The following is an 11,850-nucleotide window of genomic DNA, read 5'->3' on the forward strand; positions in this document are numbered from 1 at the left end:
TCAACATACCCATTTTACAGATGAGGAAGCTGAAGCTGGAGAGATCCAGGTTCTTGCCGAAGGTCACACAGCAAGCAGGAATTTGAATACCCCCGGGCCCAGCTCCCACCCTTTTAACTGCCCCTGTCTGTGCCACGAGAAGGTAGGATCTAAGTCTTCCAGGGCGGGACCCCCAGGTGGCTGTGTGGCTGAAGGAGGGACTGCAGCGAATCCCCTACTGTGGGCCCCACTGGCCTTTTCCATCCAGAAAAGCCAGTCTACCCTTCACGCAGGGTTTCCTAGACACCCCTTCCTTCCCCCACCCATGGCCCCAGAGCCTTGACTGCTGCCCCAGGAGGGTCCTGGGAGCCCGTGAAGTGCCCATGAACTTCTGCTTTTCCTGGGAGAGTGGGGAAGCGGAATGGTCGGGGGTGCCCTGGGGCCTGGGCCCTCCCCTCACACAGGCATGGCCACCTCGTCATATTCATCCTGACCATCCTCCTCATCAAGGCTCGGCTTGGCATCGTCAGCATCCAGCTGGTGGGGGAGGAAGGACAGGGTGAGCAGCTGAGGGGCCCGGGGAGCCCTCCCGCCAGCGCTTAGGCACCTCTGGGGTCAGGAGAGCCTGTTTCTCTTTCAACCTTGGACAAGTCCTGTCCTGTCCCCCCTCCTCTCCTAGGGTTGGTCTAGATGAGGGGCTTCCTAAGGGTGGGGAGCCCGGGGGAATCTGGTGCTCTGGTGGGGTAGGGCCTCCAGAGGGCAGGCCTTCACTAGGGTAGCGCCACCGTGGCCTGTGTCACGTCGTGGAAAATTCTATTGGAAGAGCGACTGTCCAGATGGTTTGCAAGAGCACAGGACTCACTGCTCAGTGGTCAGGACAACTCACATGGGACACATCTTGTGAGCCTTAGTCTTCTCACCAACCCTGTCATTATTCCTGTCTTTACAGGTGAGGAAACTGCGGCACAAACGAGCCACTTGCTCCAGGTCACACACTGGGATGTGGCAGTGCCGGGATTTGGATGCAAGCCCCGACCTAGACCTTAATCACGATGCTTTTCTGCCTTCCTCAGTTCCAAGACACACCTCTCACATTCTTCCAGCTGCACTGATGACCCCTCTCTGGAGTTGTGCCCTGCTCTGGAGTTGTGTTCTGTGGCCATAGGAGATGGGGCAGGGGCGGCGGGGGTGAGTGGGGGGTGGCAGCGGCTGAGGGGTGGGAGCAGTAACTCACACACTGGAGCTCCAGGTTCTGGAAGATGAGCGGCAGCAGGAAGCGGCGTAGGGGCACCGTGAGGATGAGGATGAAGGGCAGGGCCAGCGAGATGATTGTGATGCTTCTTACCGTCCACAGCACCACCAGGCAGACGATCTGCGTGGCGGTGAACAAGTGCATGCGCCAGGTTCTCACCTGTGGGCAGAGGCTAGGGTCATCACCTGCCCTGCCCAGGCACACAGCATCCCCCACCCTACCCTGACTTGGGCAGCTGGGAGGGCCCCGTACCCGCATGGCGTAGGGCACGTCTGGATAGTATTTGCGCGGCTTGAACAGAAGCAAGATGCGGTCAAAAAGCTGGATGCCACTGAGGGATGTGACCCCCATGTAGAGGAAGATGCCAAACAGCACAGCCAGGGGGATGTAGGACAAGATGGGCCCCATAAGGATGGACAGGCCTGTGGGGAAAACCACACACGCTCAGCGCCAGCTGCCCCAGAGGATGGGCACCAGCAGGGGCTGGGGAATGAGGTCGCAGGGACTATATGAACCCTTTCTGTGGATCCTCTCTCTCTCTTTTTTTTTTTTTTTGGTCACGCTGTATGGCTCGCAGGATCTTAGTTCCCTGACCAGGGGTTGAGTCCGGGCCCTCAGCAGTGAAAGGGCCGTGTCCTAACCACTGAAGCACCAGGGAATTCTCTGGATCCTCTTCATAGATATCACCCCCATTTTACAGATGAGGAAACAGGCTCAGAGAGGTGAAGCAAATTACCTAAGGCCACACAGCTAGTAAGTGGCAGAGCATAGAGTCAAACTCCTGCCTGCCTGACTTCAAAGCCTACTCCTTTAGCCTAGGGAGTCACACAGGTCAGAGAAGCCCACCTTTTCCCTTACCCTAGTCCAGAATGCCACCATCACCCTCCACCTATCCAAATCCCAGCCCTCCTTCAGCTAGCATCAACTTTGCCTCCTTTAAGAAACTTCCCTGGCCTCTGCATCAGTGACCATGTTGCTGCCCACACCGAGCCCAGTTGGACTCTCAGCTGCTGCAGAACTCAGATCAGCGACCCTCTGTCTTCACCTCACACCCCCACTCCCAAGAGCATTACCCTTTGTATCAGTCACAGAGCAGCTGAGCTGGGGAGACCTCAGGCATCTAATGAACCCTCTAATGGTGCAGTCAGAGAAACTTGAGGCCCAGAGACAAGGCGGGATACCTAGTCAGCAGCAGGGCAAGGCTGGAACCCACAGTTCACTGAACTGCTGGAGAAGCTCTGAGTACAGGGTCTTGTCTAGAGGAGGTTCCAGTAATGGAGGGCACCCCACCCCCTCCCCTACTCAGATACCCATCTCCGTGCCTTGGATATTTCCTCCAGGGTTCCCTCATGTGAATAACTGACACTGGGGAGATGTGGCCAATGGGTGTTTGGGGAGACCTGGATGCAGGGTGGGCAGGGTTGGAGGGGCCCTGGATCCTAAGGGGCAGGGGCTGGGGGCAGAGCCAGACATCGGCAGAAAGTGCGGCCAGTCCTCACTCACCCACGAGCACAGCAACCAGGAGCCCGCTGATCCGTTGTTCCTTGACTCCCTGAACCTGGGCTGCAGCCCCTGGGGTGCTGGCCTTGCTCATGACAGTGAGGGCATTGGCATGGGTGACAGAACGCACGGTGGTGGCACTGAGCCAGGGCATCCCAAAGATCGCGGCCACCCCGCCCATGCCCATGATCAGCAGCAGGTCCAGGTGGAAGCCAGAGCCCTTGACCATCTTGCGCTCCGGTTTGCTGATGATCAGCCTGGGGGTGTGGAAGGTCAGGCGTAACCAGGTCTCTCCTTCATCCCAACCCCCTTTACCCCCTTTCTTTTCCCAGACGTGGATCCCTCTGTACTTTAGTTTATCCTTCTTTGCCCTTCTCCCTTGGAGTTCCTTTCTCCCCTCCCTCCTGCCCCATTTTGAGAATTGTGACTCTAAGAGCAGAGGTGCCTTCGTCATCACCTAGAACACCCACCGGCAGATCTACTCTGAAGCTAAAGAAGCATAAGCTTCAGGGAACCTCACAGGTACAGGCCCTTTCCAAGATCTAGCACCTAAGTTTATAGTTCTCATTTTATATTCTTTTTCTTAAAAGGGGCTCCCCAAATAATACCATGTCAGATCCCTCCAAACCTGGACCTGCCCCTGATGGTCCATCATTCCTCCTAGCACTCAGTCCCTGGTGTCCTGCCTGCCTGGAGCCTGTCCCTTTCTCTGCCTCGGACCCTCCCAGGCCCAGTCCCACCCTGGCTCTTACGTGGTGATCTGGGTCTCAAGGAAGATGAGGATGAAGACGAGCATGGCAGGCAGGACGGAGGCAAACATCATCCAGGTGGGAAATGGCTGGGACAAGCCCAGTGGGTGGATGAGCCAGTCTCGCTCCGAGGGGTTGGATACGGTGATGCCTTTAGGTACACTGAGTTTCTGTGGGAGGGGATGCTGGTAAGAACACCTGGGGGCAGGGGGATGGGGAAAAGTGGGGACGGGGCAGCCAGGGTCCTGGACACTTGGGAACTCACTTATATTGCACATCTACTTTGTACTCAGTCACTGCACTAAGCCCTTTACACACAGTTTCTCATTCCCTACTTTATAGGTGAGGAAACAGGATAAGAGAAGTTATGCAGCTGGCTCTGCATCACACAGCTATTTGGTAGAAAAATTGAGATTCATACTCAGACTAGCCTGGCTCCAAAGCAGATTCTTCCCTACTGCCCCGAACTAAGAAGTAAAAGGGGGCAGCTTGACCCAGGCCCTTGCTTTAGCCAGAGGGATGCTGGGGGGCTGTGGGAAGACCATGGGGCTCCCAGGGGAGGCAGGGATAGGGTAGGGATAGTTCTAGCTGGCTTCAGGTTTGGGAAGGCAGATTTGGGGAGGAGGCATGCTGGGGGAATGAAATGGGGTGGGGGAGAGGGTCACCTGGGTGTAGGTGTCCCGGATGAAGGCATCCACAATGACCATGATCAGGATAGCAATGGGAACCCCAAAGTCCCCGATGACCCGTCGCAGCTGAGGGCAGGTGGAGGGACCAGTGGTCAGTACCCAATTGCTCCCCACCTCCCATCTGCCTCTTGCCCCCACTCCTGTCCCATCCTCACCGGGGCGGGGGGGGGGGTGTCCCGCTTTTCCCAGGGGATCCATCAACATCTAATGCCCTGTCCTGTCTCCACATATGTGCCTCCTTTCTTGTTCCCCTGGCCCAGACCCACCCCTGGTCCCACAGTTTCTCCACCCACTTCCAAGAACTGTCCTTTACTGCCCACTTGGTTCTCAGCCAGGATGTGCTAAGAAGGGGAGATGGGCTTGTCTCAAGAGTAAAATCCTGCATGAAGACCAGGTCAGGAAGGCTTGGAATTGCAAATAGGAATCTAGGGTAAGAAGGGGAACTAATGGCATTGAGAAAGCTGAGGGGAGTGCTTTGGACTGGGATAGGGAGGTTTAGGCAAGGACAGGTGGGAGGGATGTGCTGACCTTGCCAGGAAAGAAGGAGCTGTTCTTGAACTTGCGCAGCACCATGGCAATGAAGAAGGTGCCGGCCATGAGCACAAGAGAGAGGAGGGCTGTGTTGGGCAGCGGGGCCTGAGGTTTGGGTATTCTCGTCACGTTGTGGTCATAGTTATTCATCAGTGGGTGTTCTTGGAAGATCTGCAGCAGAAAACCAAGGCATCCTCTTTCCTCCCATCCATCCATACTCCAGCCATGGTCTATCTATCCATCGTCCACCCATCCATCATCCCTCTCTCTCTTCACCATCTATCTCTCTATTTATCATCCATTCATCCATCCATCTGTCCAAGCATCATCCATCTACCTACCTTCTTCCTCAACTGACATAGTAACAGGGAGGCAATGAGATTCCACAGCTTGGTTTTCAGGACTAAGGACCAGGCTAAGCTTGGGTGGGGCAGCCCATGGAGAAAATGAATGTGTGTGTGTGTGTACACGCGCGTGTGCATGCGCACGGTGGACGCACACAAGCTTCCAGGTCCTGGGAACCATGAGAAGGCTGGAGGGCAGGAAACGAGTACCAAGGAGGTTTCTGAAAAGACTTGGGCTCAAAGACTTGGAAATAGCAACAGAAAGACCCACCAACAAGCAGAACCAGGGGTAGATGTACAGTATCACCCTTCCTCCATATAAGATGCAGACAGAGAGGTGGGCATGGTTTAAGGTGACAGAGCTGAGGAGGCAGGGTGTGTCCTCTGCAGCCCCCGTGATTCCCAAGGACAACTGCAGAAGAGGGAGTGGGGGACTTCAGAGCCTCCAGAAGGCCTGCTACCTGCCATGCCTGCAGTTTCCCACATTCAGTCTCACACACATACGTGCCCGTTGGTCGCTGTATGTGGTTATACACAAGGGCTTGTGCACGCAGAGGCACCCTCTCGTGCTCCGTCGCTCCACAAAGTCATGGCGAGAATACCGGCCCACAGACAGCAGGCGCCAACACGCGAGTGCTCACAGTCACATACCGTGAAGACACGGCCACATAAATGCCGTATAGACACATGTGCAATGATACCCACAGCCACATAGTTTGTGCACACACACACACACGCACACATGTGCGCGCCTCTTAGCACTTCCATGGCCCTCACCGTGACCAGCTTGGAGAAGGTCTCATAGATGAAGATGAGGGAGATGAGGAAGGAGAAGATCTCCTGGGTGTAGCGGGAGATGAAGCGGACCAGGAAGCTGCCCTCGAAGGCCACCACCAGCACCACCAGCAGAATGAGCCAGAAGCCAATCCACACACGGCCCACGATGTACTCCAGGCTGTTACTCTCGCAGAACTGTAGGGTGATCAGGGGAAGCTGGGGTCAGAGAAATGGGCCCAGGCACCGTGCATCAGGTGGGTGGGGCCAGCGGCCAGTTACAGGGTCACAGTGGGGCCAGAACAGAGCTACCGAGAAGAAGGCTTCCTCAAACACGAGCAGGGGTCCTGAGAAGCCCACCACGAGCAGGGGCTGAGCCCCCAGCAAGCAGAAGATGATGCCCTGCGCCGCGGTGGAGATGAGCAGTTCTGACACTCCCATCATGTTATTGGTCTTTTCTCCTGTGGGTAGAAGGGACAGTGTGGTCAAGGTCAAGATCATTTCTGGAGGCCGGTAGAGCATGTCATGGGTAAGCTGATGTAGGGGTCCAGAGTGTCAGATCAGGGCAAAGTCAGGGCTGATATGAAGGCCAGAGGGTCAGAGGTGAGGGTTAGTGGGACACACAGAGGCACTGACCCAGGAGGCCACCAAAGGTGATGGCGGGTGACAGGGCGGCAAAGTAGATGAAGATGATGGCAGAAAGGACCTGGGGGCTCAGTGCATCTGTGATGTCACTCAGGTAGCGGGGGTAGCGGCGCCGGATGTCACGCACCAGTCCCCCGAAGAGACTGCCTGTCCGCTGCAGAGGGTCAACCGGGGTGTCCTCTAGACCCCCATTCAAATCTGTAGCGAAGGACAGGACCGTGGTCACGGGGGGTTGAAGGGGGAGGTGTGGAGAAAGGGGAATCAAGGAGGGGATTGTCTGATGGGAATGGGATGGTCCAGGAGGCTGGGAGGCATGAGTACAGGAAGAGGGGACACGGAGGGTTTCATGGGAAGGGGGAAATAGGGGCTCACAGGGCTGTGCTGGGGTGTCTGAAGGTCTGGTGGCTCTGAAAGCCTGGGGCTGGGCAGGGCAGGTACCTAGGCCCTTGAGGAAGCTGGGGTCTGGCTTGGCAGAGCTGGGCAGATAGCGCCTTTTCAGTAGCTCCTTCTGCACGGGCACCAGACCGAGCAGGGCCTTCTCAGAGGGGACGTCTGTGGGAGGCAACACCAGACTGCAGTCTAGGAAGCCCTCCAGGGACTTGACCAGCATCTCCTTGTTCTGAGCCAAGTATGCATCAATGCGGAACACCTGGGGGCGGGAGAGAAGGTCAGCGCCACGGGGAGCTGCTCGACAAAAGGAGCCAGGAGTCCACGGCCAGGGCCTCTGGGAACCCGAATGCTCTTATCCAGCTCCTGCCCACTAGGAACGGCTTTTCCTGGCCCCGCCCCGCCCTTCCACCCTCTACTGTAAAAGGGCTTTGGGGAGGCAGACAGGGGAAAGCAGAAAAAACTAAAGCAAACCAGGTGGGTTATAGCAGAACTTTTGGAACTAGAGCAGATCAGGCCAGACCCAGTCAGACCTAACCAGGCAGAACCAGGGCAGAGCGGGCCAGACTGGACGAGGTCCCATCAAGCAGGGCTGGGCCAGACTACCTGGGCCTGGACTGCCCCTGACCAGGCAGGATGGAAGCAGCTAGATCAGACAGAACAGGCCAAACTAGTGAAGCCAAAGTAACCGGGGCCGAGGACGAGGCCTCAGCAGCCCCCCAGCCCCCCGGGCTCCCCCCAGCTCTCGCCCGCCCTGCCTCACCCTCTCCAGCATGAGGGTGGCAGCAGCCCGGCCCAGCTGGGCATAGTCGATGTTGCGGGCCTCGGGTCCCAGCAACACAATGAGGAAGCGCACAGGCACTGCTGGCTCCTCCGACCCCTCTGGCTTCTGCTCCGTGTCCATAGGCTCCTTTAGTCGCACGAAGCCCAGCACCGGCCGCTCCAGGAAGCTGGCAGAGCCTGTTGGGGGCAGACAAAGTGAGGTGGTCAGGCCAGGCCGGAGAGGGGCGGGTCCTGCTGGGCTGCAGGCTTAGGGAGAGGCAGGCGGAGCCAGGGCGGGAGACAGGAGCAGCGGATGCTCAGGGGTGAGGGATGGAGGCGCTGCCGCTTACCCACGAGCACCAGGGTGGCCTCCCAATTCTGGTCACTCTCCCCCAGAATTCCAGAAGATAAGTGCCCTTCCGCGTTCCCCTCTCCCTGTTGGGAGGAGGGTGGTGAGTGGACCTCCGGCCCCTCTGGACCCTGGACACCTGAGTATCCCACCATCTCTCCCCTCCCCACACTCATTTGGAACCACATTCAGGTTGGGGTCATTCCAGCTCTCCTCACTCACCTTTGGCACAGCCTCACCTGTTCACAGAAGAGCTTTCTCTCCAGCGAGGGATGCTGTGGGAGCAGAGGCTCCGAAGGGTCCCCAGAACGTGTCAGGACCGCAGGCTTCACACTGCCCAGGGCCTCCATGTCTCTGGCGTGGCTGCAGGACACACAGTGGCCATGGGCTGAGTAGGCTGCTCAGCCTGGTCTGTCAGCAGAGTGGAGACGGGTGGTAGGAGGGACATAGGACTTGCCAGCGACCAGACTAGAGGGGCCCAGGAGCGGAAGGAGAACCAGCCTCCTCTGAAGGACATTGTGGATGGAAGCAAGTGTCTGAAATGACGAGGTGGGGCCAGAAGAATGGATGGAGAGAGGGACCTTGAGAGTCTGCCCTCCTGGGGACCAGTGGCCCCCAAACTTGAACATGGAGACACCGTCACCACTCGAGAGGTTTTGGAGGCAGGAGACACTATGGAAAAAAGTGGGACCCAGTCTGGTGGGGAGGGGCCATCTGGACCCCCAGGGAGAGCGTGGGGCAGGCGGGCCAGGGAGGTGGGCCTGGCAGGCAGGGGCACCTGTGTTTGAGCAGCAGGACCCGTAACAGATTTTCCCGGTCCTGAGGCTGGATCTGCCCCTCGAAGATAAACCTGTCCAGCAGCTGGCTGGCGACCCCGGCCAGGGATTTCTCTGGCAGGTCCAGGAGGACAGTACCTGCAGGCAGGGGAGGGGTGAGCTGGCTGGCTGGCCCTGGCCTTCCTCCTCCCCAGCCGCTTCACATGCAAGGGTCACAGGCAGAGGGGCCCAGCGGGGCTCACTCACCCTTGGCGAAGGCTTTCTGCAGCTCCAAGAGGCTCCAGAAGGTGAGGTAGGACAGGTGTGGGCGGCCCCAGATCCCGTCCTTCCCCAGGTTCTCCTCCAGCCGCACCCAGCGTGCTGTCTCCGCCCACTGTAGCTCCTGGTTTTTTTCATCCATCACCAGTTCCCGCAGCTCCACGCGGACCTGCGGCCCCACAGGCATAAATTAGCCCCTCAGGCCCGGGGCAGGGCTGTGGGGAGACGGGGAGCCCAGGGCGTGGTGGGCACTCCGCAGGCTCTGAGAGATGTCTGTCAGAGGCCTGGGATCCTGGAGTACCCAGGGCAGAGCCTGAACTCCGAAGGAACCGCCAGGAGGTACATCCTGAAGGTGTACAGTGAGGGGTGACATGTGGGGAGATGCTGCGGGTCCCCCACCTCTGGCTCTGTTCCCCAACTTCCTGACCAGGCCCCTGGGCGTGAAAGGGAAAGGAGAGGGAAGGCTTTGGGGTCCCTGGGTCAGCCTCTTGCCTCCAAGATAGCTGTGTGGGCTCAGCATGCCCTTGGGTTTCCTTGGGGCCAGATGGCCAGTCCCAGGGGCCTAGCTGAGGGCAGACCCAGTTTGCTAACCAGCTAGGCACTCGGGTGCCCAGCAAGGATGTGGGGGGCCTAGGGGCAGGGGCTGAGCTGAGAAGAGTATGCATTTCGTTCTGTGCTTCCCCAGGGAGCACCTGACAGCCCACCCATGGCTAGCGGACCTGGGGACTCAGACCTCCAAGAGTTAGTTTGTTTCTGCCCAGGGAGCTCCCCAGTCCATGGAAGGGGGCCCTGGGTCTCCCCCATCACCGGGAGAGGTTCTTTTCTCTCCTACCTACTTCCCTGGATGCATATTCCTTCTCCAGCTCTTTGTGGGGTCTCCCCCACCCGGAAGCTGTGGCCATGCCTCTGCTCCTCCCTTCCCCAGGTGGAATGATGGATCCCAAGGGCAACACGGGGGGGCTGGGGTGCTCACCTCGGGGGTGTCTGGGGGGCGCGACGCGGTATGGTAGTCTGTGTCTGTCGGCCCGGCGAGCTGAGCTGCAAACCCCAAGGGTATTGAGTGTGGCCCCCCAGACGGTCCCCTCAAGACTCTCCTGCACCCCTCCCCGTGAGCCTGGGAGATCACAGGGCGTGGCGCCCCTCTCCTTCCCGGTGCCCCGGCCGGGACCCTGCCCCGGCCTCTTGCTGGCTCCCCACGCCTGTTTACGGCCCAGTCCGGCTCCGTCCCTCCCCATCGGAGCCGGGCAGGACCCCCGGGGCTCATCAGCAGTGGACGGTCACCCCCACGGGGATGGGGGGGTCCTGAGTGGCAGGACTCAGGACTTTCCCGGGGCCCCCTCCCTCTCCTGCTACCTTCTGGGACCAGATTCCTTTCTTTCTTCCCACTTGCCTCAACAATTCCACCAGCCAGTGGCTTCTCCCTGCCTCCAAGCAGAGCTCTGGGTGCCAGGGTGGGGTCTGCTCTTATATTGGCCCCCCACCCCCAGCCCTCATTTCCCAAAGGGGCCTCTTATCTCCAGTACCAATTGCCAGCACTTAAGGCCTGTTTACAGTAAACAGGTCCACTCCTGGGGCTCCCCAGCTGAGACCTTGGGCAGGCCCAAGAAGGTTTCCTGATGTCTCTCTGCCCTGAGGGTCCCCAGGGCCCCCCATGTCTCAGGACTTCCGGACCCCTAAACAGAGCGATGTTCCCAGAACAGGCCCAGTGCCTGGCCTGGAAGCTGGCAGTGGGTGGGCACAGGTGGCATGTGGGCTCATACCCTCGTCCCCGACAGGCCTGGCTGTCCTCTTACAAATCTAAGGGGCACAGCGATGGGTGACTGGTCCCGCCCCCACCCCCCAGTCCCCGCCTGTGATCATTTCAAACAGAACTCTGTTTATCCTTCAATCAGCCAGGACTGTGGGAGAACTGGCCCTGGGGCTGGGCCGTTGGGGAGTGGGGAGAAGGGGAGGACTAGCCCCGCACTTGTGTCTGATGGGGCTCAGCAGCTTATCCCGGCAGGAGAGAGGCTCACCTTCCGCTGTCTCCACCTGGACGCTGACCAAGTCGTGGTCTTCACCTTCTGCTGTCTCCACCTGGACACTGACCAAGTCGTGGTCTTCATATTCCTCCTCCTCTAGAATCTTCCCCAGCTGATCTTCATTCTCCTGTGAGAAGTTGCCATCAGGGCTGGGCTGTGGGGGGCTCTGCAAGCCCCCATGAAGGGAAGAGTCCAGGGCTGGGTTCCCAGAGCCCCCGGGTAGGGGCCCTGCAGTCATCACCAAAGACTCACCGGTAAATCCCCCATGGCGCTGCTCTGATTGTTCAATTGTCTGCAGTGATCTGAGCCCCCAGCATAACCGGCACTGCGGGTCCCTGCGGGGGAAAGGCATAGGCTGAGAGAGGGGCAGGGCAAGCTGGGGTCTCCCATGCGTCTCCCCCAGGGGCCTGCATTTGAGTGAAGCCAGATCCCAGGTATTGGGAGATGATGGGGTCAGAGGGAAGAAGTGTGAGTGCGGGGGTTGGATTTGTAGGTGTGAGGGCAGGTGTGCAGGGGCCAGAGAGACAGGGAAGATGAAACTTGGCTGGCACCAACCTAAGGATGTTTGGGAGGATGGGTGGGGGGGGCAGGGGGGTTTGTTCTTCAAATCTGACTCCTTCCTCCATCCACTAGTGTTCACCTGGCTTCTCTTTCTGCCCATCCCCAGGAATCAGCCAACTCCAGGAGCATGACCTGTTCCTTCTTTGGGGAGCTTAATTGAGAGTCTCCACAAAATACCCTCTTCTCCCAGAAAGGGCTGCTCCCTCCTGGGCATGGGGCTGCAGTATCCTTAGGAGGGGCTCACAGGTCCCGGATGACGTGGCCTTGTTTCTC

The 11,850-nt window shown here is 58.7% G+C and overlaps 1 protein-coding gene across 2 annotated transcripts; it reads right to left on the bottom strand.

Moving 5' to 3' along the window:
- Positions 1-254: 254 nt before the first annotated feature.
- Positions 255-11,406, bottom strand: SLC4A1 (solute carrier family 4 member 1 (Diego blood group)). 2 transcript variants are annotated; one of them, XM_057715388.1, is made up of 19 exons: positions 11,269-11,406; positions 11,056-11,143; positions 9,969-10,033; positions 8,984-9,164; positions 8,740-8,875; positions 8,201-8,324; positions 7,963-8,047; positions 7,614-7,810; positions 6,902-7,112; positions 6,455-6,661; positions 6,131-6,279; positions 5,822-6,016; positions 4,698-4,871; positions 4,146-4,235; positions 3,484-3,650; positions 2,735-2,988; positions 1,484-1,653; positions 1,214-1,390; positions 436-516 (listed from the first exon to the last, which is right to left on the bottom strand). In XM_057715388.1, the coding sequence occupies exons 1-19, from the start codon at positions 11,404-11,406 to the stop codon at positions 436-438; spliced, it is 2,889 nt and encodes a 962-aa protein (XP_057571371.1). The 2 variants fall into 2 exon arrangements, with proteins under 2 accessions (XP_057571372.1, XP_057571371.1); XM_057715389.1 differs by lacking the exons at positions 11,056-11,143; positions 11,269-11,406 and adding an exon at positions 10,382-10,409 and having other exon boundaries at positions 255-516.
- Between the last annotated feature and the right edge of the window lie 444 nt (positions 11,407-11,850).

The sequence above is a fragment of the Hippopotamus amphibius genome, chromosome 17 (genome assembly GCF_030028045.1).
Source record: "Hippopotamus amphibius kiboko isolate mHipAmp2 chromosome 17, mHipAmp2.hap2, whole genome shotgun sequence".
Lineage (NCBI taxonomy): Eukaryota > Metazoa > Chordata > Mammalia > Artiodactyla > Hippopotamidae > Hippopotamus > Hippopotamus amphibius.